This window comes from Diospyros lotus, chromosome 1 (genome assembly GCF_014633365.1).
Source record: "Diospyros lotus cultivar Yz01 chromosome 1, ASM1463336v1, whole genome shotgun sequence".
Taxonomy (NCBI): domain Eukaryota; kingdom Viridiplantae; phylum Streptophyta; class Magnoliopsida; order Ericales; family Ebenaceae; genus Diospyros; species Diospyros lotus.
The window spans coordinates 30,815,641-30,839,494 of record NC_068338.1 but is presented as its reverse complement, the minus strand read 5'-3'; the positions used below and the strand labels follow the sequence as shown (position 1 = coordinate 30,839,494).

The 23,854-nt window shown below is 38.8% G+C and overlaps 2 protein-coding genes across 2 annotated transcripts in view; one reads left to right on the top strand and one right to left on the bottom strand.

The window, feature by feature from the left end:
• The window catches only part of LOC127800930 (uncharacterized), a 26,608-nt gene extending 5,588 nt beyond the window's left edge, over positions 1 to 21,020 (top strand). The window contains exons 2-10 of the mRNA XM_052335680.1: positions 5,649 to 5,765; positions 9,930 to 10,116; positions 10,844 to 10,887; positions 14,794 to 14,881; positions 15,016 to 15,218; positions 15,316 to 15,810; positions 15,990 to 16,277; positions 16,350 to 16,406; positions 20,730 to 21,020. Of these exons, the coding sequence (XP_052191640.1) occupies positions 5,652 to 5,765; positions 9,930 to 10,116; positions 10,844 to 10,887; positions 14,794 to 14,881; positions 15,016 to 15,218; positions 15,316 to 15,810; positions 15,990 to 16,277; positions 16,350 to 16,406; positions 20,730 to 20,924 (1,671 nt within the window). The 5' untranslated portion in view covers positions 5,649 to 5,651 and the 3' untranslated portion in view covers positions 20,925 to 21,020. The remainder of the gene's footprint in view (positions 1 to 5,648; positions 5,766 to 9,929; positions 10,117 to 10,843; positions 10,888 to 14,793; positions 14,882 to 15,015; positions 15,219 to 15,315; positions 15,811 to 15,989; positions 16,278 to 16,349; positions 16,407 to 20,729) is intronic.
• LOC127800946 (lysM domain receptor-like kinase 3) lies at positions 20,841 to 23,854 on the bottom strand. The gene has a single exon (XM_052335681.1). The coding sequence runs from the start codon at positions 23,763 to 23,765 to the stop codon at positions 22,299 to 22,301; it is 1,467 nt and encodes a 488-aa protein (XP_052191641.1). The 5' UTR covers positions 23,766 to 23,854; the 3' UTR covers positions 20,841 to 22,298.

The following is a 23,854-nucleotide window of genomic DNA, read 5'->3' as shown; positions in this document are numbered from 1 at the left end:
AACGGTAAGGTTTGACATTAACTGGTTTAGAGTTGGGTTTAAGGGTAATGGAGTGGTCTAGATTTCGGTTAGGAGGGAGTGATGTAGGCTTAGCAAATAGATCCTTAAATTTAGTCAAGAGTACATGGAGGGAGTCTAGTGTAGTTACCTTATCTTGGGGCAATGTGTTCGCAAATGTCTGCTTTCCTTTGTCACTCTTGGCCCTGCATTTGTCTTCTTCTATCTCCCTAGCTTGAAAAGAGCTTGCATTCCCTGTTTCTAGACTCCCTACCAGGGTTAGTATTTCACCATCCACCTCCATTGTAACTTCCAACTTGTTGAAATCAAATGTCAGAGGACTAATCGTCCTCATCCAATCAACCCCCAATACAAGATCACATCCTCCTAATTCTAGGGCCCTAAGATCCATTGCAAACTCTTTCCCTTGCGTGAACCACCTGAAGTCAGCACACCTATAATGGCTGTACATATGGGTACCATTGGCTACAATAATCGTCAATGGGGTGAATGTGACGATCTAGAAATTCCTCAAATTCTATTTACAACCAGCTAATAACTCAAATGCATGGGTTGGAATTTTGCCCCACAATTATACAACAATGGAAGCAAATTAAATATAAGTACACATCTTAGGGGCGTTTCTTTACATAATAAAGCATCAATCAATCAAATACAACAAACCACAATTTCTAAGTCCCTAACCACAACTCACACCCAAAGATCTTTTCGGTGGGGATTGCCCCTGTACACACAACCACCTAAAACCAACATGCCATAGAACCCATCCTCGACATCAGCTCCCACACTTAGAATGATGTTAAAAATAAGGTGAGCCACAAGCCTCAGCAAGTATAAAAGAAGAATAAAGGTAAATCTGGGAATAAATCTCTCACCCAGAATACGCCCCACACAATGCAATGCCACAAATGATAATGTCACATCATTCCATGCACGAATATGTTCCGTGCATAACACAAATATACCAATGTATGTAATGGTATATTTGCCTTGTACACCTAGTCACCTAAAACCGACATGCCATAGAACCTATCCTCGACATCAACTCCCACACCTGGAATGATGTTAAAAACAAGGTGAGCCACAAGGCTTAACAAGTATAAGAGAAGAATAAAGGTAAATCTGGGAATAAATCTCTCACCTAGAATATGCCCCACACAATGCAATGCCACAAATGATAATGTCACATCATACCATGCACGAAGATATCTCGTGCATAACACCAATATATCAATGCACGTAATGGTCCTTGAGGCTCACATAAGAAATGCACAACCTGACACCCAAGTCTCGTCATACAAACCTACCGCAGCTAGTCACACAAATGATAATGTCACATCCATACCATGCATGAAGATATTCCGTGCATAACACAAATATACCAACGCACATAATGGTCCTTGGGGCCCACATAAGAAATGCACAACCTAGCACTCAAGTCCCGGCATACAAACCTGCCGCAGCCATGACTGGCTGGCATAAAACACGTGAACCTGAGTCCCTCACCACATAATCCATATGAACCCGAAGCTCCCACAAGATAATCCACATGAGCCCAAGGCTCTCACAACATAATCCACATGCCGAAGTTCCTGAGTCATAGCTACCCAGAGCCCAGCTCCACTCATAGCTATTGAGGGTCAACTCCATACCACAATTCACATTATACTATAACCACGCAATGCATCAAATAAGGAATGCAATGGCTTTTACAGTATTAATGTGATGACAAAGCCCCCATAAGGCAAGTATCAGGTCATGCTACGCCCACGTAGGAATTTACATAAGCGAATGCTCTAAATGTATATGCTCGCCTAACATACATAAGTCAGCACTCAACAGGCCAACTGTGTTATGCCAATGCTCACACTTCCAACACATACAAGCATGACCCTCAATGAATGCAAGCCCAATCCCATGCACTGCAATGTCATGCGATATGTCACATAATGGCAGAACCGATTGATAATGACTAGGCATCAGTCGACAGTTCGTGACTAGGAACAACCAGTCGACAACCATCCTCAGCTTAGTTAATGGTTCGCTCTAGCGTCACCAGATGGTCAACATATCACCTCATTAGTCGACAACTCCCGCACCCCACTGCCACAACTCACACTTGCGGGAAACCATGACCACAACCAAAACCCACCAACCTTTTAGGAACCTAGTCCCAAACTGGCTCGACATCATTCCCAAGGAAATAGGGGCGATACAATACCCCGTAAACACTTACCAAATTAAACCCTAGAAGTCTCCTATTTAATTTAATTTAAATTACATCAAAGGTACCCATACATTAAATTAATAACACGGTAAATAACGCGCGGAACCGAATCAGATTAAGGAAGGAAATGGAATCCATAAATTGAAGGAGATTCGCAAAGGGAGTAAGGAGCTTACCTTTAATTAGCAGATTTCAGTGTCTTTATGCCCACATGTCGCTAAATTAAAACATGTTGCAAAATAATATAATTCAACAAAATTAGCAAAATCGCACCCTAAATTAAATTCCAACCGTAGAGATTTACTAGCATAATTTACCCCACTTACATGATTATTTAAACCTCGATTAAATTGCATTTTCCCTCAATTTCCTCTTAATTTTCTCCCCTATTTTAGCTTATGTGCGCTGTTTCTTCTTCACCAATTTTTCCTCTCTATTGTTGTTTGATTTCATGGCTGAATGCTCCCAAAATCGGGAGTTAAATAGCAAAAGAAGAAGGCCACCAAAAGCTATCGCGTGACAGCCTAACGCACCACCTCCTTACCCCAAAATGACGTCGTTTTGGGGTTGGCCTTGCTGAAAAATCAGCATTTTTCTTCCCTTGCGCGCGCCTACATCCGAGCCTCGAACTCACGACCTTCCCCTCCACCTTGCGCGCTCGTGCCACCCGCACTAGCTGCTCCTTCAACCATTATATGCGCGAATCCTACCTCTGGAATTTACACTTAACACCCACAACTTCCAAGAATTAACACACACACACCCCACATAATAATATCTCTTATATCCCAAATTTTCAACAATTACTCGCCCATCTCTTTAATACAAAATAAATTAATATTTCCCTTAAACCCACAAATATTCAATAATCACCTCAAATATAATAATTATTTCTTCCACTAAATTATTCAAATCAACAAAACCCCAATAAATCACAGTTCACTTCAAATGCAAAAACTAATAATTATTATTTGCTCCCGAATTATCGAGATATTATAGTGGTGGCCCTCAATTCACACTTCAGGTCCATGGCAGTGGCCTCATTTATGAAGTTGTGTGTGCTGCCACTGTCTATAAGGGCCATCAGCCACCTTTTCCCCACTTGTCCCCTCACTTTAATGATCTTCCCCGTGGGTTCCCCTTTTAGAGCATGGAACGATATCTTCCCTCCTCCATCTTCTACTTCTGCTTCTTCCACCATTTCTACCACCCCTTCATTGTCTTCCCCTTCTTCTTTGCCTTCCATCTTCAATAGCTGCCGTTTGCACTGGTGATTGGGATCATACTTATCACCATATTTGGAGCAGAGTCCCAACTGTCTTCTATGCTCCATTGTAGTCCCTCTCACCCCATTATTATTTGTCCTAGGAGGTCCCAATGCTAATCCAGCATTCGTCCCCCTCGAATTCATCCCCATAGGTTGTGGAGGGTTAATGCTACCCCTAGGCCACGCCTTGCCTTTGCCGAAAATGGCTTCTGACGTCAATTCTCGTAACTTGGCCTTCTCCGCCGCTTGCCTAATTGTGGTAGGCATCATTATCTTGACCATGGATCGTAGTTCTCCCTTCAAGCCACTCACAAAATTAGATACGAAGTATTGTTCCGTGAGATGTGGTTGTGCATTCCACAGTAAGGCCCTCAATTCTTCAAATTTATCCAAGTATTCAACCACCGACCCTGTTTGCTTCAACATCTTGGATTCTTCAACCACATCAGGCATATTCTTCTTCCCAAACCTCACACACAATTCTTCCACAAAATCATTCCATCCAGCCTCCACTTCTCTTGCTTTGGTCCACCCCTGGTACTAGGAGTCGGCAATATCATTGAGATATGTCGTTGCCATGGTTACCCTCTGTACCTTAGGTACATTATACAATTATAAAAACCTCACACCGACGAATTCACCACCTAGGCTTGGATCCGTTAAACATGGGAGTCTTTAAGTGAGGCATAGGTGTATGAATAGTAACGTGAGAATTCAGGCCTCTTACTGGTACTCACGTGTCCGCCTTTGACGGTTCACTTGATTCTCCCCGTCTGGTCGTGGAAGTATCCCATGGCTAGATTAATTGGGATCCATCGTCGACCGTGGTGGAAATTTAGGTTGTAGCTTGAATTGTGGAAGGGCAGAGAACATATTGAATATGATGTGCATTCTCTGCCCGTATTGGTCGATAGTCTCTCGTTGTTTCTCTAGTTTTCGCTACATTGCTTCTTTGGTAGCGGCTTGATATTCTCTTCCTTGCGCAATTGCTTCGTGAGTCTGGTTCATTCCAAACTCCAATGCCTCCAAGTGCGTCTCCAACTGCTTCATGCATGTGCCTTCTACCATTGATCCTGCTCGAATTGGTTTTGTCTTTTATCTCTGAGGATGACCGACTCTGATACCAAAATATTAGGCCTTAGATCGGAGGCTTGAACAATTCAGTAAGTAGAGTAGCCATAGGGATTTGAATTGAGTGAGAGAGAGAAAATTAGAAATGGAGGGAGAAATTGAGAGAGAGATTGGAGGGAAAATAATTTGAGAGGGAAAGAATTATGTCCAATTCATTCATAATTTCCATCCTCGGCGCCTAATACCTTTTATGGGCTGCCTTCGATTATAACCATCCAAGTACAAGCAGCCCATAGCTATAACCGCAAAGTACTATAGTAGCTTATTACATGCATTCATCTAATTACAATCATACCCTTTGTCCGCTTTTGGGTCGTGACACAAAGTTGGCCTTATAGTTGTCTTATAAAATTTTCCTTTTAGTTTTAACAAAATGATGCTATCATATAATGTTTTGGATGTGCTTTTTGATTGTGACCATCTTGCCTTAATACAATGGATAACTTTCTCGTTGATCCTCTCATCATTTTGGATGGATGATTGATCTTAGATATTTGAAATAAACTTTTTTGGGGGATGTTTTGATCGTCAAATTTCAACATAATATCATTCACACTTATATTTACTAACCTTACACATTGTATTCAATTTTTAATCTACTCAGCTTAAAACCTGTCGATTTTAAAGTGTTCCTCCATTTCCCGAGCATATTATTCATGCTTTCTTTTGTCTCATCCTCCAAGACAATGTCACTTGTAAATTACATACACTAAGGCACCTTTGATTGAAAATGTTTAGTAAGTTCATTCATAAGGAAAAGAGATAAAAGGTTAATGTAGAGGCTTAATATATTATGAGGTAATTATTCTTTCAGGACTTGTCTGATTACTTCATGCATCAAACTTGTATCCGTAAATTCTTTCAGATATTATATGACTAGTGTATGTTTATGAGTTGAAAGTTGGAACAGAACTCCACTGCATTCTGTAAGCTTTAGCTTCAACAATTGTGGAGTATAATATCTATAAGTTTGTGTCTTGAGGCTTTGTACTTTACATTTTGAAGAGAATGGCAGAAGATGGGCAGGGTGAATACAGTCAGGAACTGATGGAGAGACCCAAAGATGGTGTTACCATTAATGATGCTTTAAACATGTCTGGCAAGAATCTCAGTCAGGTTAAGGTATTCTTATACATGTTGATGAGATTGATTATAGATCTGTTACTGCAGTTTTTTCCACAATTTATAACTCAAATACATTTCTTTTACTGTCTTGAGAAAATTATTGTGATTTTGGTATTGTGATGCTACTTAATTTCATGAGGGTAATAACGTATTTTATTCCAATGTCTATATGATGGTAATTCTTAATTAGTGGTGTACAACTAACATTTTGAATTGAATAATTATTGATAAAATGAAAGAATAAGGATGGTTACTTTGGCTGGTCTGGTTCTTATTCTTCCAGGCATCACAGATTTTTAATAAAGTTCATAAACAAGGCTTAGGTTAAGGACTTCTTTCTTATTTCTATTCTTTGAGTCTTTTCTTGTTTTTTCTTCTTTGTCTTGTTTTTTCTGCTTAACAGTAAAGGCATGGGATGGTACAAAATGTATGCATATGAAATGTTTAGCCTATGTAGATTTGGGTTGAAGCTGGTGCCAAATTCGAATTAATCTATATTCATGCCATTGTTCTGCTGATGACAATAGAAATACTTTAATGAATTCAGAGAAACAAAATAGTGTTGGGCTTGAGAATAGAATTCCATTCTATTTTCTTGGCCATAAGATATTCAATATTTGTTAAAATTGAGAAAAAAATAATTTTTTAAATTAATTCTATAAGATATTGTGTCCAAGTTTTTGCTGAGTCAATTTTCTTTCTGGTCTTCTGGTTATTTGACTCAGGTTGCATCTGGGTGCTCTGCTGTGCTAATTTATCTGGTTAGATTGCTCTGTCTAGTGGGTTTAATTGGTGTTCCAAATGTACAACCAGAAGAAATTAGGGGCTGTTTAGTTGTGGAAGATGATTTCCAGTTTTCACTCTATATAAAATCTCTAGGTTTCATTTTCTATGGAAAAATTGGAGAACGCATTCAAGTGTTAAAAATACAGAAACTAATTTCCAATATTGAAAATGAAAACGTACAGAAACTAATTTCCAATCTAGAAAATGAAAACATATGTTAAAAAAAAAGAGAGTTGTTTTAATTTTTGCACGTAACCTGTTTTAGAGAATGAGATGAAAATGATTTATAGAAATTTTTTGGAAAATGGTACTTTCCAAATCTCTAAATTAACAAGGAAAACTTAGAAAACTCATTTTAGTGGTTTTCTACGTTTATTTCAATTTCGGAAAACTGCTTTTTCCAAATATCCATTTTCCATTTGAAATTTTTTTGTACTTGAACTAGCTTTCTAGTTTTCTGTTTTCTGTAGAGTAATTTTCTGGAAAACTGGGGCAGTTTTCTGCAACTGAACAGCCCCTTAGTTTCTTGGTTGCATGGCCTTCCCAACTTCTTTAAGGAAACATGCTCTACATAAGCAAACATACGGTTTTTATTGAGGAAAATGGCTAAAATGCTAACTTCTAGTTTTATCAGAACACAGTATCATGATGATGGACTACTGGTCCCAAGATCTAGTCAAGAGACATTTGTTACAGTTCATGATTTGGTAAGATTTATTATATTGCCAAAACATTTGTATGAATGCCAGATTCTGAGTTGCTGTGTCCATAAATAAACTGAGAAACAGCTTCTCACAACTTGTCAGATTATAAATGAATGAATCTCTGCAAATAGATAGGCTTCCAATAACATGCACCAGAGTTTGTATATGTACTGAATGAACACATTCATTAATGATCTTTCAATCACATCCATGAATACTTAATTTACTCGAACAACTTAAAACATAATACGATCTTTTAACTCATTACAGTACATGTAGGATCTATGTGTGTCTAGAAATATTTAAAATTTTTAAAATATCGTTAATCAAGTTTAACCATCCAACATTTTGATGCTTGATCTTTTTTCTCAGGGATCTAATGATCATCATGGTTCATTGAGACTTTTAGATTTTCACTACTAAAATCATTATGGTTCATTAAGACTTTTCATTTTCTGTGTGGTTTCCACCCCTACTTGCAGTTTGTTTGTTCCCCCTTGGTATATTGCATCTTTTGTTTTTTGTTTTTTATTTAAAGAAACTTTTAGATTTTCACTACTCATGCGATCCAATTTCTAACGCCATGGGTTAATAACTTAAAAAATACTTCCAAGTTTTATATGTAACTGTAAACTTCATGCGTGCAAATTGTAATCATTTTGAAAGATATAATTGCTGATTGCTTCATTTAGGACAGGTAATTTTCCATTAAGAATGCCATTCAGACAATATGTTTGTAGAGTGAGTAAGCAACAGAGATGAAAGTTTTTGTCAATATGGATAAATGCCAAATAATTCATCTGGCAGTAATCAAGGTTAATGTTGAGACTTTTCTTCACTTTTCTGCAAATTTTCTGTTTCGGCTCATAATATATAAATGGAAAATGCTTATCGATATGTACAAAACTAAGTTGTGCTTAGTTGAATTACATATGCCTTGCGATCTTGGCATGATTTCTCTAGTTAACAACTTTGTTTTTTCTCTTAGTAGGGCTGGTTTGCTTCACTTGACTTATTCAGGGCTCCCTGTTTGATCCAAATTTAAAGCTAAATTAATCTCGAATTGTGTTATAGGAAGATTTTAGAATTGGCTTGCCCTATGGAAGAAGCAATATTTTGCTTTCATCTAACTTAAGAGGGATCTCTCTCTCTTGGGGGGGTAGGGGTGGTGTGTGGGACTTCTTAATGAGTTTTAAGTATCATCATGTATGTGGAATACGGTTCTATCCTGTAGAAGTTGGTGGCCTAGGTATTAGGAATCTCGATCTTTCTGATTGTAAATACTTTGGTTATTTTCTGTTGAGAGGAAGGGTCATTATCGGTTTGCTTATGAGTTGTGGGGTTTGGAGGGGTATGATGATGCACCGAAATGCTTTCTTCATGAATATTCAGTTCAGGGTTGGAAATGGGGTTGTTCTATATTTTGATAATAAACCTGTTCTTTATTTTCTTCCTGACCTATTTTGTTTCTCTGGTAATAGAGGTGCTTTAGTGGGTGTATTTTTAGTGTTCCTGCGAAGGGCTGTGCTTGGTTATCTATTGTTGTGGATAAACAGTCAAATTAAGGTTGGGTGATGATATAATTTGTTGGGCCTTCTCAAAGATAGCTCCTGATTGTTTGTTTGAGCAGTGATGGGTTTGGAGGCCTGTTTAGGGTGCGGATTCTTGGTTGGTTAACTTTAGGACACTGTCTTTGATAGAGGCATATACCTATCGTGGAAAGTTATTTGAAGATGAGAGCTCCTCTCAGGTTGCATTTTTTTTTGGGTCTGTACAACCACTTGTAAAGCTATTCTCATGATTGACAACCTGAGGAGAAAGGTTACAGTTTAAACAGATTGGTGCTTTTTATGCAATGAGATTGGTGTTTAAACAGATTGGTGCTTTTTATGCAATGAGACTGGTGACTCAGTGGATCATTTGGAGGTTTTTGGTTGAGAGTAAAATATAGTATAAAAGATAAAGTTAATTCCCTATCTAATAATTTAAGCTTTTAGACCAGATGGTGGTTAATAATTCAGCATGGCATCAGTGCAGGGAAAGGTCTTGAGTTCAAATCACATTGCCAACCCAATAATTAAATTGTTTCACCTGGTTAGACCAGTTATCAGTGAAACTTGGCCACACGTGAGGCGGTGTGTTGGGAGTAAAATAATAGTATAAAAGATAAAGTTAACCATCCATCTAATAACTTACGTTTTTAGATCATATCGTGGTTAATAATTCAACAGCTCTGTTTCAATTAGCCAAAGGGATTTGGAGGTTTCATTATTTCCTTTCTGATTTGGCACACGTCTGGAAAGGAATAGCATTACCTACAAGGACAAGGAGCAGTGGATTCATTCTACTAGGGGATCAATTATGGTTTCTCTTTTCCTGTGGTGCTGTAGTTCTGTTCACTATCCTGCGTGTTTTCCCTTGCTTTTTTTGTTGATGAGCTTCTTATGCAGCCTTGTCTCTTTATTTTCTGTTTCTGTATAGGGTTCCCCCCCCTCCCCAGCACGCCTGTGCACTGTTTTTCTTTCTTTGTCTATCCCAAAAAATGGGCTTTTTTTTCTCCTATCCGATGTTTGCCTTGGTACTGTGTATTTGTGTCTCTGCTGGTTTTTCTTCCCCCCCAATAAAGAAATATGAAGCTTGCCAACATGATTTTCTTCTTATTGTTGTCTAGGTTGAAGATGGATCATTTTTTCCATCCTTGGAAGATGAAGTAATAGGTGTTCAACATTTGCTAGCAGAACCTAATTGCAATGACTTTGGTGACGACGTTCTAGGTTTTAATGCTTTCAATCATCATAAGTGCTTTGCTTGTGATGAGTTTTCAGCTGTTGAATATGATTCTACAAAACCTGATAGCGGTAATATTCTTGTCAGCTTCTAGTTATATGTCTTGCTATTTTCTTCTTCTTTTCTTTCTATTTGAAATGATAATTTGTAATACTGAAAGGAATATCTGGAGAAGATGTATGTCACTGTAAATTGACTCTTTTTGGGTGATAGTTGGGGTGTGATCCATACTAGCTTATGTGTAATGTACTTTCATGCTAAAGAAATTCGTGACAAATTGTGATATTAGCAATCATCGGATTCCCCAAGGCATAATAATGAAGTCATTTATTGTAATTTGCTGCCAATGTGATTCATTTATTTGTTTTTTCATCTATAGGGATATTCATTTTAAGGAATATTTTGGGAGCTGAGGCATTCATTTGAAGCTTCCTCTTTTTTGTCTAGTATGATTAAAGCATCAGGAGAATAGTTGCCAAACTAATTTTGTTAATGGGTGAAATTAACTAGTTTTTGTTTGGTAAATCTTTACTGTATCTAGGTAGTTGTTGCATGGAGTTGCAGGCTAGATTACCTCATACAATGTACACATATTTTACATGTATAATTATATAATGTATTTGTGGTCCATCAATCAGATTTAAATAGCAAGTGTATTGCTATTCTGACCTGTTAACCTGTTTTGCAGGTGTATTTATTCTGAACAAATAATTACATGTGTTTCACTGTCTCTCGTTTTGCTGCTTTCTTGGTTCTTTGGTTTATTACTAATGCTTTTCTGCTTGATTTACTTTTCAGATGCACTGAGTTGCGGGCATAACTTGCTTGAGAAAGTTAAAGAAGTATGTGTTGTTAAGTAATGGATATATTTCTCATCCCAATCTTGCTATTGGCATGTGAACCTGTGTCTGTTGCAGTAAATCTTTTCATTACTAATGAATTTGAATATATGCGGTTCCTAGGACATATAACACTCTATAGAGTTGGAATTCTTAGGAGATCTAGTTGCGTTGCCAACAAACAATTTAATAAAATTTCTGGTGACCAAGAAACCCAAGAACACTAAGCTTACCACCTTCCAGAATTGCCAAGGAAGTGGTTGAATTGATTGGCTTGAAGACAAGCTGTAATTACACTAGGTGGGACCACCTACATGAGTTCTAGAAGTAATCTGTAATGACCTGTAATTTTGTCCGGAACAATTAAAGAAGTTAAATGAATAAATAAATAATAATCAAGGAATAATTAAAGAAGTTAAATGAATAAATAAATAATAAACAAGAAAGGTGGGTTGAATGTAGAGGATTTTTAAAACTGAGCTTATGAGGGGTATAAGTGACTCGTTAAGTGCTTTTATGGGTTGAGTAGCATTTTTTTTTTAAATTGCAAGAATTTAATTTACTTTGAGTTGGTTAGGAGTGAAGTTAAAAAGATGGTGAAATTATTGGTCAAAATTGTAATTAAAAATGTATACAAATGTTGGCACGTGGGAAAATAATGGAAGAAGATAAGGATGGTTTTATATACACACTCACACATAGAGATATGAGAATAGCTAAAATCAGTTCAGATTGCAAAAGAAGTTTGTCAGGACCCTAGGATGTATAAGAGTTTATGGTAGGGTTGAGTGTAGTAGATTATCCCTCAGAATAGTTAATTATGTTGGGTTGTTAGGGTAATTATTTTACTTGTATTTTCTGTTAAGCTATTGAAGTAGCTATATAAAGCTACTAGGGCTGTTGTAGATGGATTATTGAGAATTATATCAATTGAATCATCTGTTTTTCTCTCTCCAAACTCTCTGTCTCCCTGGCTTCTCTTCCTCTCTTCTTCCTCCCGATTCTCCCTCTATTCTCCCTCTCGATCTTCCTGTTTCTTACACCACCTCCTGTTTTCTTCCTCTCTTTCTCTAATTCTGCCTTAATTCCTCCTTAAATCTGACCTAACTCTCTGCGGTAACCCTAGGACCCTGACAAAGTTGTAGTTCGGACTTATCAAAACAGCGTTGTTTTAGTCAGTTGCAGTCCTGACTCATCAAAACAATGTCGTTTTAGTCAAAATGGTGTCATCTTATGAATCTTCTTTGTCCTCCTCTCTCTTTTTCTCTCTCCTCTTTTTGTTGTCCTCTCTTTTTGCAAATCTAACAGGTGGCGGCGACATTGTTGGGCAGAATTGGAATAGGCAACGAAGGTGACGATGACGAGCCGATATTGAATGGGCTAATATGATGTTGGAGATGAGAAGATTTGCCCGTTGCTGTCGCAGTTGCTTGTTCTAGATCTGCTTGTCACCATCACTGTCACTTGTTAGATTTGCTAAAAGAGAAGAGAAGAGGGGAGTGAAGATTGCAAAATGACGCCGTTTGAGTCAAAATGGCGTCGTTTTTGACAAGTTCAGACTGCAACTTCTTTCGTAATCCGGACTGATTTTAGCTATTCTCTATAGATATGTGTGTGTGTGCGCGCGCGCTCGGGCGTGTGTGCGGTAGAAAAATAATAATAAAATTGGCCAATGGCCAAGTGCAGCCTAGTGCAAGGGCCAGGCATATTTTTGGCCATTGCCCCCTTGCCAGCTGGCTGCTGGCCAGAGGAATTAAAGGGACCACTTGGGTCCCCTCCCATTCATGTCACCCCTTTTCTTTCTTATTTTTTAAAAGAAGTTTAAGGGGAAAAAGGACAAAAGCAAGGGTGCAATATAAATAGGAGGTGATCCTCCCAGTCTCTCATTTTGTCAAGTGCAAGTTAAGGGAGAGTGAGTTTGGAGAGGATAAGTTGGAGGGTTCTTCCTTTGGAGTTGGATCATTCTTCATCAAGGCAATGAGAATGAGACTAACTCCATTATGATTTATTTGCTATCATGATTAGCTATGAGAATAGTTTTAGCCTATTGTTTGGTTCCTAATGTAGTTTTAAAAGTGGGATGCTCACTGGTTGGCTGTTTTCTACCTCCTAAACTCATCCTAGTAAGTCCTCTACCCTAGTTTCATATTGCACAGAACATTCTTTGGCATGATATATTGTTGGTTTTGCGTATTGGATGCATTGTTGCCTCTTTACTTTGTATAAATGTCGTGGGGACCTGCTGGGGTTGTGTGTGTGAGATCTTGAGACAAGAATGCCCGAGGTTATGGGCCATCATCGGTACAGATTGGGGAGGTATCTAGAGATGAGAATGGCTGAGGTTAGTGGCCATTGTCCATGAGAGATCAGTACGTAAATCTTAAGGTGAGAATACTCGAGGTTAGGGGCTACCGTCTTTGGAAGTTCAAACATACTTGGTCTTAGAGACCTTGAAAATGTAGAGGATGCAGTTGGGGGTTGCATAACTTACTAAGCTTTCAAAGCACATGGTTGCATCTCCATCATTTTCAGATACTCGTGGGGAGATTGCAAGTTCAGAGACTCATTAGAAGATTTCCATTTATATTTATGTAATAGAGACATCTTGCTTGTTGTCGTTGCTGGGTGACAGTGTTTTGATGCTACTATTTTGGCCTTGGACAAGTTGCTATCAGTTGATTATGTCTTAAATTATATTTTTATCGGAAACTAGAATGTCTTTGGAACTTTTGGTGCAAGAAGCATGGGAAAACAATTTTTCTACAATTGCTTACAATTTTTCTTGTAAACCCTGTGTAAATAGTCCAAATTAAAACGTGGTTGTGCGTCAATGTATTTCGGGGAGTTGCTGGGAATTGTGGATGGCATGAAAAATTCTGAGAAAATTTTACATGATGAAAACTGAAGTCTAGTTTCTAATGAATCCAGCCTCACTGCCTTTTGAATCTTGTAGAAAAAGATATGCCTGTTGGAGTATCAATTGTGCAGTGCAGTCAGATAGACTAATTGACTTTGAATACAATTCAGGAGGGTCAAACCTTCTTGGAATAAAATGAAATTTGGATATGTTGTAGCTCATTGAATAAGCTTTCCAGTGGTGTATGAATCATCCCAAAAGATGAAGGATTGGTCATTGAAATATTAAAAATACAGAAATGTGTCACAACGACAATGTATTAGTAAATAGTCAACTTCATGAAGTTTTTCGATGGGTTAAATGATGCCCTTTGGGTTTGTACCTTTACACAAGGTTGATCTATGGATTTTCTAGTCTCGGTGAAATTTTTAAGATTTTATATGAGGGCTGCAATAATGTAATAATTAAAACCCGATATGGTGGCATGTAACACTTGTCTCATGTAAGCTGCACGATCGGGATTCCACCGAGGGAAACCATGGGATTTTCCATTAATGGCTTCGTTGTGTAATCCGGTCTCATATTTGAAATTTTTAAATTGATATTAATTTGAAATAAGAAGTTTTTCATATTATTTTAAATTAGAGATAAAAAGGACGGATGTTAGGGCGTCTCTATCCATGGCCTAAACCCTAAATCACAGGCAAGGAAAATTGATGGGATTTCTTTGGTTGCCATTGGTTGCCATGTCATCTTGGTTCCTCATGTTCCAAGGTTTAGTGCTGTTGTCCTTACATTTTTTGCAGCCATATCGGATCATATCCGTGTATGTATCTTTTGTGTGTGTGTGTGTGTGCACAGAGAGAGAGAGAGAGAGAGAATTTGCAATCTTTCCCCCTTCATAAATTGCCAATGGTGCCTGCCTCCTTTTTTTGGTCATTTTCAGATTTATCATATGATTTTACCTTTTGATAAGGTTTTAGTTGAGTTTTCTATTATTTTAAATTTTGTATTATGATTATTTTTATATTAAATGATTACTGTATCTTTAGTTTTCAGATGAGGCGTTGTCAGGAACCGATATAATGGTTCTTGATGTAAAAAATAACATTTCAGATACCTGTGAAGACTATCTTCTAGGTGAGTGTTTGATGTTAGATACTACCTACCTGTTCAGACACAATAAATATTAATTGAGCCATATGCAAAACCCCATCGCCCCTCTTTCCTTCTCTTCCTGCTGAACTTTTGGTGTAAAATTTGTCTGTTTTCAGATACCGAATTTGTTGATGAAGCTTCACATCCCAATCCAGTTAAAGGATCAGCTGTGGGAAACATGCATATGGAAAGCAAGTCCATGGTTTCAGAAGACGCTGTTTGTGTTGCTGAGGTGCCTGAAGTGTCCATTGCATGTATCCCAGTGCTTGACAGTGCATGTCAAAATTCGTCATTGCCTGATAATATGACAATTGATGAGGTGCATAATGCTTTTGTAACATATTTTGGCATGAACACCATTACGGACAAGCAGTGGCTCAACCTCAATTCACCCCCTTCCCTCATTTGGTTTGCAGAGTGTTGTTGTAGCTGCAAATGAAAAAGAAAGCGAAATGATCTTGCCAACAAGTGATCAGTGCTCCCAAAGAGTGTCAACCTCCTTTAAAGTTATGTCCAATTTAAAAGGAAGGCCTGGAGTTAACTATGTGGAGGAGAGAAATGAGAACCGTGTTTCTTTGAAAGCATCATCTTCTGAGAATAGAAATGCATTATTTAGTTTTTCTGAACTAAGAGAAGAGGAAACTGTACTTGTTATGGGTAAGAGATCGCGCAAGCCTACTCGGAGATACATTGAAGAATCATTGGAACAACACTCGGGACATCATAAAAAGAGACGCGGGAATTCTAATGCATGCCCAAATCCTAAAGTTGTGGACAATGGATCTTATAAGAAGCATTCTCACAAAGGATTTAGAGCAAAACATTTTGTCTATCAGAAGGAATCTTTTAGAGGAGCTTGTATTCAGGTTCCATTTGGTGAACCTGTTCAGGGAGACCATTCAAAGAAAAAGGTGAGAAGTATATCCTGCTAAAACTAATTGTAAAAGTTCATGGTCTTTTATACTTCATTTTTATCCTTGCTGACTCTTGTTCAAAGGCTTAATTTTAGCCTAAAGCTGCTCTACCTGGTTGATTATATTAGTATCATGACTGCTTAATCTCAAAGTACTGTTCATCCTTTTCTGTTCAGGTGCTTGAATCTGAGGGTTGCAAGGACAGTAGCCTCTTAAGTGCAAATGCCGATTCTGATGCTGATTCTTTTTCAACTGAATCACAAAATTGTGTGTCTGAAGAGGATTATAGCACGGGGACCAAGAGTCAGAAGGGTAAAACTCGTAGAAAACATCATATGTACTGGTCTCTCTCAGAGGTATTGAAGTTGGTTGAAGGAGTTTCTATGTATGGAGTGGGAAGATGGACTGAGATAAAAAAGCTAATGTTCCGATCATCTGCGAATAGAACTTCCGTTGATCTTAAGGTAGTATTGGGTTCATCTTGCTATTCACTCTTTTTTCTTTTCTGGGTCTTAATCATTTATTTGAGCTTTCAGGATAAGTGGCGCAATCTTCTTAGGGCCAGCTGCCCACATATGCGAAGCAAGAGGGAGGTTGGTTTCAAATCAACTTTGTAAATTTGTTCTGCATTATGTTATCTACAGTTGCGCTTCCACATTTCACACATTGCCTACAGACGGTTAGCTGATTGGTATTTTTTTTTCTTGGGTAGAGAATTTTTACGATCAAGCAATAACATCACATGAGGATATGTCCTGGACTTGAGTTTAGAAAATCTGTCCATATAGACAGAATATAACTCTGGTTTTGCAATTTTTTTTTTACAAAGGGGTTGCTGAATAACAGATGCTTATTACATGGAATCCTATCTTTTAGAACGGGTTGGGGGGTAGCCATTATTTGTGGAGAGGATGCAGTGAATTAGGGTTTATTGTGGTTCTTCACCTCGAGTTGGTAGTGAAAGCTATTGAGACCTAATATTGCCCAGGATTTTTCCAGTATGCTGCCAAATGCTACAAATCTTACCTACCTAGAATTGGTCAGTTGCAAACACATCTTGCACGCATGCATGATTGCTACTTAGATTGTTCTTGAATCTTGATACCACTTGTAACGCTATATGCCCTTGTTTAACGGTGCTTAATAATTTTGGCTTTCGGACCATGGAGACTAAGTAATATTTTTAATGTATTCTCAATACAATATTTAGATGGGATATGATCTAGACAGGAAAAAGGAAGGAAAAAACTCCCCCAGAATACTTAATCTGTAGGCCATTTGAATGAGCTTCTTCGCAGCCTTTATTTTTCTTCCTGCAGATGCTCTAAAGCGCAACCCCCTCCCAACCACCATCACCACACCCACCCACACACGCAAAAGTTGATATGATTTCTATATGAAAGATGAAACAATAATACGCTGTTGAATGGTTTGAATTTGATAGGGAAATGCTATGAGTGTGTTAAAGAAACATATGGTAATATACAACAACATATTCAGCCTTTATCCCACTATGTGGGGTCGGCTACATGAATTCTAAACTTCCATGTATTTCTGTCTTTTGTCATATCTTCATTTATGTCCATACACTTCATATCAAACTTTAACGTCTCTCCCAAAATCTTCTTGGATCTGTATCTATTTCTTTTTTTGACTAATTGTTACATTTCATCAACTCTTCTCACAGCAGCGTCTCTTGGTCTCCTTCTCACATGACCAAACTATCTTAGTCTAGTCTCTCTCATCTTCTTCTCGATTGTCACTACTCCTACCTTATTACGAATAACTTCATTTTTAATTTTATCTTTTCTTGTATAGCCGCACATCCATCTTAACATCCTCATCTCCGCTACACTCGTCTTTTGCTCATGTTGGTATTTGACTACCCAACATTCTGAGCCATACAACAAGACTGGTCTTATAGCTGTCCTATAGAATTTTCCTTTCAGTTTTAATGGGATTTTACCATCACATAACACCCCTGATGCATTTCTCCATTTTAGCCAACCTGCCTCAATTTTATGTGCGACATCCTTGTGAATTTTTTCATCTTTTTGAATCACTGATCCCAAATATCGAAAATGGTCTTCTCTTTGTAAGATTTGGTCTTCCAATTTAATTATAGCATCCTCCACTCTTGCATTCTTACTAAATTTGCATTTCATATATTCTGTTTTCTTTCTACTTAATTTAAATCCCTTAAATTCTAAATTGTTTCTCCACAACTCAAGCTTAGTGTTCACCCCTTCTTTTGTTTTATCTACCAACACTATGTCGTCTGCAAATAGCATATACCATGACACCTCTGTCTGAATATCTTTAGTGAGTTCATCCATTACTTGAGCAAATAAGTATGGACTTAGTGCAGAACCTTGATGCAGTCCTATTGTAATTTTAAACGGTTCAGTATCCCCTCCGCATGTTCTGACCCTTGTCTTTGCACCGTGATACATGTTTTTAAGGGCTTGTATATAGGCTATTCTGACTCATTTCTTCTCTAAAACTTTTCATAATACTTCTCTAGGGACCCTATCATAGGCATTTTCTAGATCTATAAACACCATATGTAGGTCTTTTTGATGATTCCGATACCTTTTTATTAGGCGCCTCAGTAGGTATATAGCTTCCATTGTTGATCTACCAGGCATGAAACCAAATTGATTTTCCAAGACCTTTGTTTCTTTTCTGAGTCTGTGCTCTATTACTCTCTCCCAGAGTTTCATGGTATGGCTCATTAACTTAATTTCTCTGTAATTTTCACAGTTTTGAATATTTCCTTTGTTCTTGTATATAAGAACCAAAATACTCTTCTTCCACTCATTTGGTGTCTTTTTTGATTTAAAGATCGCATTAAATAATTGCGTTAGCCAGGAGATGCCCTCCTTTCCCATGCATTTCCATGCTTCTATTGGTATATTATCCGGTCCCACCGTCTTATAATTTTTCATCTTTTTTTAATGCTTGTCTTATTTTATTTGAACTTATGCGTCAATAAAATGTATAACTCACGTTCCTTTCAGAGTTACTAAGATGTCCCAACCTAACTCTTGTGTCACCACCATCATTGAATAGTTTTGTAAAATACTCTTTCCATCTCTCCTTAATCGCTCCCTCATTTACTAATACATTTTGATTTTCATCTTTTATGCATTTCACTTGATTTAAATTTCGTGTTTTTCTTTCTCTTACTTTAGCTAATTTATATATATCTCTTTCTCCATCTTTTGTATCAAATCGTTTATATAGATTCTCGTATGCTTTTGACCTTGCTTCACTAACAGCTCTTTTTGCTGCCTTTTTTGCTTCTTTATAATTTTTTTGATTTTCTTCATTGTTGCATTGATATACAGCCTTATAACAAGTTTTTTTTTTTTTTTTTTTAATTTTGAATTGTACCTCTTCATTCCACCACCAAGACTCCTTAAGGTTAGTGGCTCTACCATTTGTCTCTCCAAGAACTACCTTTGCCGTGCTTCTCAGGGCGTTAGCCATTTTTTTCCACATTTGGTTTGTCTATTCTTCTCCCTTCCATTCTCTTCTACCTTTTAATTTTTCTTTGAAGATTAGTTGTTTCTCTCCTTTTAAATCTCACCACCTGATTTTAAGATTTTGTTTTATATGATTTTTTCTCTTTCAATTTCTTATTTGGACGTCAAGTACTAGAAGTCTATGTTGAGTAGTCAAACACTCTTCCGGTATCACCTTACAATCCCTACAACATAACCGATCCTCTTGTCTCATGAGGAAGTAATCTATTTGGGTTCTTGATGTGACATTTTTATATTTGATTTAAGTGTTCGTCCTGTTTTTTGAACTTGGTATTGGTTATGATGAGCTCATAGCCATAACAAAATGTAGAATAGACTTACCCTCGTTATTAATTTTCTCGAATCCATACCCTCCATGTATCTCTCTATACCTGTTTCCGTCTCTACTCACGTGCCCATTTAAGTCACCTCCTATAATCACTTTCTTTCCTCTTAGTATCATTTGTATGAGTCCCTCTAGATTCTCTTAGAATTTTGTTTTTATCTCATCACCTAACCCCGCTTGTGGTGCATATGTACTAAAGATATTCATAGTCATTCTTCCTAGACTAACCTTCACCATAATAATCATATCCCCTATTCTCTTTACATCCACCATCTCATCTACTAAGTTTTTATCCATAATAATCCCCACTCCATTTTTCGCTCGATCATTACCTATGTACTATATTTTATATTTAGTTTCTGATAAAATTTTTATTTTTTTACCTACTCATCTCGTCTCTTGAAGGCACATAATATTAATTTTTCTCATAATCATCACATTTACCACTTCCATAGCTTTGCCTGTTAATGTTCGTTCCATGATCCAATCCTTAATCTATGATTTTTTTTTTTTTTGCCTAGACTTTGAATTTGATTTTGTTTTTATTTTTGATTTTGATTTTGGACTAGCTTCTTTACCCACATCCATCCAAGCAAATGCGGAGACCCTTGCTCATTTGTCACTACATCTGGGCGTCGATGCAGCGACCCTAGCTCACTTGACACTACACGCGGACAGTAGCGCGTCGCTATCAAGGGTTATGCCCACGCTCAAACATTTTTTCATAATTTTTCTAGAGTTCATGTTTTGAATCCGACTAAGTTTTACGTTGGCTGTTGGCTATCTAACACAATTCTCTTCTTTTATCCGGGCTTGAGATCGGCAGTGGAAAACATCCCCGGGCGGAGTTAAACATAAGGAAATATAAAGATAATAAAATTTTTCAAAGAACTGATTTGTGTTTTTGGATGGAATTCAAAGGATGGCTGGTTTTTGATGCCTGTACAACAGAAATACTTAGAAGAGGCACTACATGAAACTCTTTTGTAATGTGCTTTTTAGCCACGAAGTTCTATGCTTGAAGTCAAATGTGGCCTGTGCAGGTTGAATCAAGAAGGAAGCATTCATCACAGGTAATTCCACCGTCTATTCTGCATCGTATCAGGGAGTTGGCTGCCATGCATCCGTATCCTCGGGAGCGAAAGACGCAGGTCTTGCAAACTGCTTCTGTTGCCTCACCAATTCCCAGCAAATCGTGTGATGGTTTGGTGCCTCTGTCAACTGCTGTTAGAGTTTAGTGTACAGTCAAATATCGTTAGAAATTAGGTACTGGATATATAGATGAAAGGATATTTTTTAAGAAATGGGGAAAGCTAATACAACCATGTTATAAATTCTTCTTTGTTTTTTCTTCTGTTTGTTAGTTATGCCTTGCCTCCTTTTATTGCTGCCTGCTTGTTTTTGGCCTTGGGTTTTTGAATGCCGCACCGATCTACCATTTTCACTGAAGCCTCTGCTGGCATGTTAGCACCATTCCTGTTGAAGCTGCGAAACGGGCTCTGTTTCTTCCATTTGTTTGTGGTTCGTTGTGATATTCTGGGTTCTGGAGATGGTAGGGAGTATGGACTTGGGACACTGAGAGATGGTTTCAGCAGAGAAGTGGAAGAGCTAATGAGCATGATAAATACTAAGAAATATGACCTTGATTTGGTCTTTTGATTATATGAGCCAACGAGCAGTGCAAATTCCGAGAAATTCATTAGCAACAAAGCATTTGACGGAGTACAAAGCACGTGATGGAGCAAGATGAGCACGATAATCCCAACAAAATTAAGAAATTTGAATCAGCTGGAATCGTTACTAAGGCCATATGGTTATGAGGGATTTCAAAGGATCAAGAAGCAGATGCTTTCCACTTCCTTTTGGTGGGTTAAACTAGCAATAAGCAGATTCTTTGTCGATTTTGATTTCTGCAGTCTTGATGGTAAGTTTTAACACCCTTAACCTTGAGAAAGTTCTAAGTCGGAGATGGGAGCTGAGCGGTTGATGTGGACGATTGTCAAAATGGGAGCCCTTTTAATGGGTGCACCATTTTGATGATAAATGATGTTGGTCATTGAGTCTGTCTCCTTTGCAAGGCAACCTAAGAATTGTCAATTTAGCTCCACATTTGTCCAATTTGACAGAATGTCAGATGATTTGGGTTTCTTGGGGGGACACTGAAGGTAGCAAAGGTTCCTATCCGGGAATAGAGCTTTTTATCCTGGCATGGTCAACTTCTTTTCCTCGTGGTTTTTTCATCTCTCTCTTTATCACCTGTTAAGATTTGCAAAATAAAAATATAAATTGAAGTATAGACATTCGTATCTCAATTGACCACCACGTGAACGGTTGCTGACTTGTTTTCTTCGATTAGAAGCAATGACACGACACAAACTATTGCTAACTTGGTTCTTTTGTTTGGAAAAAAGTATTCGCCGAAAGAGATGCCTATTCACAGCATCAGCATCACACCACTTCTGTCGCAATCACAGCAAACTGTAATCTATTGTTTTATTAGTATAATAATCTGTGAATATCTCCGACCGTGTCCAAAGAATCCTAAATAATTATATCCCACTCCCAATTTGAACAAGAATTAGCAGTCAGGACCCTAAATATTAATATATTGCTCAACGAGGGGTCCAAGAAACAGAAATCTCGGTCGGGACCCTGACTTGATCCGACCATGTCCTCGACTGCAAAAACAGCTTCGATATCTTCCCGGCCACGCGCCCCATGGATGGCCTTTCCTCTGGATCCACGTGTACGCACTCCAGAGCGACCTTTATCACCTTCTCGGCCAACTCCACCGGAAACGAGTCCCCCAGCCTCCGGTCCACCCATCGCCTCACCCTCCCCTCCACTTCCTCTGCGCCGCCTTCTACGGCGTGTCTCGCCGTCTCAACCACCGAGATTTTCTGGTACTGGCCACTCGTCCGCTCGAATTTGTACTTTATAGGCTCTCCGCCGGAAAGAAGCTCCAGAATCACGACGCCGAAGGCGTACACGTCTGATTTCTGTGTCGCTATTCCAGTCGCCCGAAATTCCGGTGACATGTACCCCCTGACGCCTTCGAATTTAGCCACACCGGCGTCCGATCTACTCGTTTCCGCCGGCGATTCTGGTACAGGTTCCTCGATCTCGCCGAATTGGCTCTTCTCGAGGCCCCTGTTTTCCTTATTCTCAATGGCGGTTTCGCCGCAGAGCTCCGCCGCGCCGAAATGGCATATCCTGGCGTTGAATGATGGTTCGGTGATGATTAGGGCACTGCTTTTGATGTGCTTATGAACGAGGCCAATGTTGAGCCCCGTATTGTTGTGGATGTAGTCCAAGCCGTGCGCAAAGTCAGTCGCGATCTGCATTCGCGACATCCAAGTCGAAAGCACGGTGAAGTTAGGGTTTTTAGGGTTCCGGAGCAAATCCGAGACGCTAGCACCGTTAACGAAGTCGTAGACGAAGAAAATGTTGTCGCCGGAGATCGAAACCCCGAGGAGCTTAATTATGCTCACATGGTGACTCCGGCAAATCACCGACAGCCGCTCTCTCAGTTGCGACAACTCTATCGAACGCCGCGACTTGCGTTGGAAAACGACGACGTCCTTGTCGCGCAGAATGCACCGCCACGACGGCGTTGAGGAGGAGGAGTACCGTTTGGCGAGAAAGGAGTTGGTGGCGGAGCGAATCTCGGCGAAGTCGTAGATGTGAGGATTTTCCGGCAACGCCCTGCGGAGGCTGGGCAAGGAGGTCCAGCTTGAGACGGAATTGGTTGTTGTCGAGGAGTCGAGTATGTAGCCGGAGCCGGTGGAGTAGCTAGAGCTGGGGACTTTTCCGGTCGACGATTCGGATACAACCGGCGGTTTGGTTGATCTTCTTGCGGCGGGGCGAGAGGATCGGGCGTTCGGACTGGGCTCTGCCGCATCAACTGCCATCTTCGATCTACACATAAGATTCTTTTCGAAGGGATCCAATAGGTTGAGATTGAGAGCTAGATGAGTCATAAAAGCAGTGCGAATTGGCTCTGGCTCAGCAGCAGAATCCGATCGAAGGGGACGGGGAAGAACAAGTGTAGAAGATGACGTACCCGAGAAAAGGTGCATCAGGGTAAGGGGATGTCTGCTATATTTTGAACTTGGAAGCAGGGCGTATAATTATAATTATAATTATATTGGCTGACGTGGACGGGACT